This window comes from Polypterus senegalus, chromosome 12, assembly GCF_016835505.1.
Source record: "Polypterus senegalus isolate Bchr_013 chromosome 12, ASM1683550v1, whole genome shotgun sequence".
In the NCBI taxonomy this organism is placed as follows: Eukaryota; Metazoa; Chordata; class Cladistia; order Polypteriformes; family Polypteridae; genus Polypterus; species Polypterus senegalus.
This window is the reverse complement of record NC_053165.1, coordinates 144,118,014-144,124,013: the sequence shown is the minus strand read 5'-3', so window position 1 is coordinate 144,124,013 and position 6,000 is coordinate 144,118,014. Positions and strand designations below refer to the sequence as shown.

Genomic DNA, 6,000 nt, shown 5'->3' with positions numbered 1-6,000 from the left:
AGCACAAGCCCTGTTTTCAGACGAGTAGGCAGCGATGTGACATTAAACTTTTTACTTAATCCTTCAAATACCGTCTTACAGGCGGTGACCTGGAGGTTAAACAATACTAATAATGTGGTGATTTGGACGGATGGTGCAGTTTAATACTGAGTGGGGTATGAAGGGAGAGCCTATCTGAACATGACAACGGGATCCATGTCGGTCTTCAAAGTGAGGCTCCATCCACTTCTACTACCACTATAATAAAGAAACTACAATAATATGGGATGATTATAAAGGAATAACTGAATCCTGTTTTTCTTTATATTGTACTTGTGAAAATGGGATTGATGGAAAGTAAAGACATTTTTGTTCTAATATGAGGTCTCAATTTATATTGTTTTTTTTTCCTTACACCATCACAAATTAGCCTTAACTGTCTCTCGATTCATCACAGCATAACTATTCACAGTTAATTTTGCAATGTCATGTTTCTTTTATCAGTTATCTTTTTACACCACACCTATTTGTGAAGGTTGCTTCTGAACATTTCCAGCTGTCTCTTTAAATTATAATTTCTATACAAAAAGGGTGTCCAGCATTTAACAAAGTGTTTACACACCACTATGAATTTCAAAGTGTCCCAGTATGGCACGTGTGACTCAGATGACCATCTTAAGGAACTGAATATCTGCGTCTTCTCCTTTACATATTTTCATGTCTGAAATGAAACAGCTTTATATATCCATCCATTATCCAACCCGCTATATCCTAACTACAGGGTCACAGGGTACTGCTGGAGTCAATCTCAGCCAACACAGGGCGCAAGTCAGGAAACAAACCCCGGGTAGGGCGCCAGCCCACCGCAGAGCTTTATATACAGTATGTCTTTCCTAAATAGTATTTCCTTAAATACACAACTAAAGCTAAATTCACCGTATTTAAAACAAAAACAAGTCCGCATTTTTTCAGATCTGATGGTGGCTCTTCCGTGTTTTTCCACTTCCCTCCCTGCCGTGTTGCTTTCACTTCTTAGAAGTCACCGCTTCAGCTACCAGTTGCCGGTCCGAGATGGAGCTGCGAATAAAAGCCGCAGTCTGTGCTGTTCTGTCGGTGGCTCTCCATTCAAGTAAGAAGACGTTTATAATTGACCCACGTGCTCCGCTTACACTCCCAGTCACACGGTACCAATTTTCTGTAAAAACCTATTTTGAGTCTTCCTTTTTTTCCTTTCCCACAGGCTGCTCCGGTTTGAGTCTCACTACTCCCACAAGCCCCATTTTCGGACGGGTAGGCGGCGATGTGACATTTGACGTTTCACCAAATCCTTCAAATGTCGTGTTACAGACGGTGACCTGGACGGTAAACAATACTAACATGGTGGTAAATTCGGCAGGTTCTCAAGTTGCATACGGACAGGGATATGAAGGGAGAGCCCATCTGAACACAATGACAGGATCTCTGTCGCTCTTCAGACTCGCTCTGCGTGACTCGGGACAGTACAGCGTGAGCATCGGCACTACTGGGAGAGAGAGTGCGAGTGCCAGTGTCACACTTCAAGTGTTAGGTAAGTAAAGTGGACTTTTAATGTGGAGGCAGATTATCCCAAACACGCCTGATTTGTACCAAAGCATTATATTAATTGAATTCGTTCTAGTTACGAAGCAGTGAAATCTACTGAAGAGTATTAGGACCACAGAAAAGACAAAAAAAAAAAAATAAGGGACACGGTGAGGGAAAAAACATCCATTTCGTGATTAAAAATCAAATTTACTTCTTTAAAGCGAGAATTTTGAGATTAATCTCATAGTTTATTTCAGCTTTAAATTGAAAATGTCGACTTAATCTTGAAATTTCTACTTTAATCTCGTACTTTATTTCGTAATTAAAGCAGAAGGTCGACCATGACTATACTTTTTTATGCTTATTTGAATTTACAGAAACGTTATTTAATGAACAGGAACCAGTCTCATGAACAAGCCTGTATTAAACCTGCAGGATAACTTACGCCCAAACTGTGAGTCTTTTGACTTTTGCTCAGTGATTTGTAGCCCTGAGCACTAATGGTAACCTCTCCTTTCCCTGAATCCTTGTGTAAAACTTAATTTGACAAAAATGTTAGTAAAATTGAAATTGGGATTGACACATGTTAGCGGTATCACTACGTTAACCTTGGCTTGTGCACAAACATGTTAATACGTCTGGTTCTTACCTTCATAATTATGAATGTACTGTAGTTTGAAACATATCGTTTGAAGCCTTTCTCTTTTATAGCTACTGATGTGTGGCATAATGTTTGAATAATGTGACTTACATCGTTTACCATAAGTTTGGGCACATCTTAAAGTGATTGGATGATAAACACCATAGCTATTCTGTTTTGAGTTTATCGCCAGAAGTGAAGTAGCAGGCTTAAGCGGAATCCAGAAGAGAGTGTACATGTAGTCCATTGCATGAATCAAAAATGTATATGAAATACAGTATATTGTACTAGTAATGGAATATAACCTTATAGGACACAAGATTAATAAAAAAACAAAAACTTTGAGCTGCTGTACTTTATATACTTTATAATCTTGTTTAGTTTAAGTTTAATTGCTTTACTAATTGTAAATCTGTGACTGTAAATGTATGATTTATGACATCATTTCATTTATAGCAATATTATCATTGATAAATTTGGAATAACATCATCATGACTGATAGTTATGGGATGATAAAGATGCTTGGAAGAAGTATGGAGAAATTGACAAATGAAAAGAATGAATGTGTAATGATGTTCATTGGGAGAAAACAGGATTAAGCCGTAACTTTTTGAAACTGGGAGACACAAAAGTGATGAAAAACTTGAAAGATAAAAGTCGTGATGGTGATGACAATGATAGGACAAGACATTCTCTTAATCGTCATTGTTGGAGCATAACAGTTATGTGTAAAAGCAAGATAGAGCAAAAATATGAGTAATAATAATGCAGAGAAACAAAACATTAAAAATGGAAAAATAAGTTTGTGTGCTTGTTTAACAACTCTGAAGATCAGCAAATTATTTAAGCAGGAGAAGCTCACTCACTCAGTTTATTGAATGAAATCCCTACATAGGCTGTGGGGTTTCAGTGTCATTCTGTTTTATGTGATATGCGGGTACTGAAACGAGATTTCTCACCTCAGTATTATTAAAGTTCAGTGTCCCACATAAATCACGACAGCATTCATTCTTTCAATTTCTGTATCAAAGTATTCCAGTAATCAGTAGCAAGGTCTATGCTGGCAGCATCAGTGGTAGGAACAAACCCAGTATGGGCCGGCTATCCATTGCAAGGCACATTCATATACACAACCACAGAACAAAGTTAAAGTTACCAGTCAGCCTAATGTACACGTCTTTGGGGTATGGAGAAACTGAAACAAAAGAGAAAACAATAAAAGTACAGAAATTGTGCAATCTCAACATGGAGAGTGTCTGGGCCATGGACTGAACTCTGGACTCGAGTTATAAAGAAGCAACTCTAACCAAAATATCTCTGAATGTAATATTAACTAGTAAATGATTTATGGACTTCATGATGTTTATTGTGCACAATAATACAAATAGGGAAATAGACAGCAGGAAATAGTTTGAAACAAAAGAATTACTGTACACAAATTCTCATCTACTTTGTCTGACCAGGCCTTTTATTCTTGGTTTGTAGTTTGGTAGAGCGGACTAGGCCATTGTTAGTTTCATACAATTTGAATGCTCCTCCAAAGGTAAGGAATCCAAACCAAATACCTTCTTTGTTCTCGTGCAAAGCTGTGGTATCTCTATTTGGAGGTGCTCCTAAATTATTGAATAAGTGTAGATTGTGATGGTAAAGTGCATCTGGGAAAATGTTGTCTTTTGTCTACCAAGAACCCTATTAACTTTATTATAGCACAGAGCTCAATGGCCAACTTAAAAAAAAGAGAAAATATTTTAGACATAAAAATAAATCCAGAGATTTGTCTGAGGGGTGTCCTCTGGTATTTATTAAACTATTGCAGCGCCCACAAGTCAATTAATTCTGCAAAGATTGCCAGCTATCGTCAGGCCTAGTTTAGAAAATGCACTGTAGATACGCTTTATCTACTTGTAGCTACTGGGTTTTAGCTGAGTGTAGACTAATTACCAGTTTTAATGTTTTTAATATCACAACTTTTTTTTACACTTTCTCTACAGATCCAGCTTCTGTACCCACAATCCAGTCCAATGTGACTAATCCTGTAGAGTTCAATGACACAGTGACTTTGACCTGCACAGCCTCTGGCTCAGACATCTCTTGCTGGTGGTTCAATGGCAGCTCAGAGGTGTCGGATACTCAGAGGATTCACTTGAGTGCTGATAAGAGAACTCTAACTTAATATCAGGCGTGTTGAGATCAGATGATGGGCCCTTCTACTGTTACGTGTATAACCATGTCAGTAACGGCACCAGCAAGCCCTTTAACCTTGATGTAAAATGTAAGTATGGATGAAAATCGATCTTTGTATTATATTATACTTTTGTATATTTATAAATGAAGGAAATGATTAGGTGAAGTCATTCATAAAATATCTTAAAAGATTGTATATCAAGACAAACAATATTTTAGCACAGTAAAAATGCTGTATTAGTAATGTATGCTTTACAAAATTAATTACATAGAAATGAAGAAAAGAAAAGAGTCAGAACATTTAATGTGTTCAAACTTACTGTGTGTGTATTTTAGATGGACCGGACTTGCCCATTTTGTCTGTCAGTCCTAATAAACCAGTCTATGCTGCTGCATCTTCCCTTATTTTACAATGCTCAGCACAGTCCAATCCTACTGCTCAGTATCAATGGTTCTTAAATGGAACTTCTCTTTACAAAAGAGGCCAGGAGCTCGAAAGAAGGAACATTCAGGTGGATCAGGCGGGTAACTACACATGTTGGGCTTTCAATGATGTTACACTCAGGTATGCTGCTGTCCATACAATGATTGATGTCAGAGGTGAGTAAAAAGGCGAGTGTTTCTGTGTGCATTTTTTAATTGATAAATTATCTACAGAAGACTGATTATTGTTAAATTGTAATATTAAAAAAACATTTTTTGCCTATCTTTAATTTTAATATTATTAATTCAATGATAATTTTTTTTTTTTTTTTTATTAATTTTATTACAATCAATACATAGCAATCAAGTTTTTACAAAAAAAAGAATTATGCTAAGAACAGATCGATCCCCACCCTTGAGAGAGAGAGCAAGCCAAACGGTGTAAAATTTAAGGCTTTTAAAAATACCTAAATCAACAAATTCTCTGTGCTTTATAAAATCATTTCAAAATATTACTGATTAGATCCTGCCATGTTTTGAAAAAAGTCTGCACAGATCCTCTAACTGAGTATTTGATTTTTTCCAATTTTAAATAATATAACACATCAGTTTCCCACTGACTTAAAAGAGGAGAGTTTGGGTTCTTCCAGTTTATCAGAATAAGTCTGCGTGCCAACAGTGTAGTGAATGCAATCACAATTTGTTTGTCTTTCTCCACTTTAAGACCCTCTGGAAGAACCCCAAACACAGCTGTTAATGGGTTAGGAGGGATTGTGAGTCCAAGACTGTCTGAGAGGTAATTAAAAATTTTTGTCCAGAATAATGTTAATTTGGAGCAGGCCCAGAACATGTGACCTAGTGAGGCTGGGGCTTGGTTGCAACGTTCGCAGGTTGGATCATGCCCTGGAAACATTTTGAGAGTTTTAGTCGAGACAGATGTGCTCGATATATAATTTTGAGTTGTATAATTGTATGCTTTGCATATGGAGCTTGAGTGAATTCTCTGCATTGCTACTTTCCACTCCTTTTCTGATATATTAATTGAGAGGTCATTTTCCCAGTGTCCTCTTGGATCTTTGAAAGGAAGGGATTGTAAAAGGATTTTATATATTGTAGAGATGGAGTCTAACTCCTTGAAATTGAGCAATAATTTTTCCAGCGTGGATGAGGGTGCAAGATGAGGAAAATCTGGAAGGTTCTGTTTAACAAA

At 36.9% G+C, this 6,000-nt stretch overlaps 1 protein-coding gene across 2 annotated transcripts in view; it reads left to right on the top strand.

The window, feature by feature from the left end:
* The first annotated feature begins 898 nt into the window (after positions 1-898).
* The window catches only part of LOC120541784 (carcinoembryonic antigen-related cell adhesion molecule 1-like), an 87,582-nt gene continuing 82,480 nt past the window's right edge, over positions 899-6,000 (top strand). Inside the window, exons 1-2 of one of the 2 annotated variants that reach the window (XM_039773712.1) lie at positions 900-1,108; positions 1,220-1,546. In XM_039773712.1, the coding sequence (XP_039629646.1) occupies positions 1,051-1,108; positions 1,220-1,546 (385 nt within the window). In that variant the 5' untranslated portion in view covers positions 900-1,050. Of the gene's footprint in view, positions 1,547-6,000 lie in introns of both variants that reach the window. The other variant, XM_039773711.1, reaches the window with a different exon arrangement.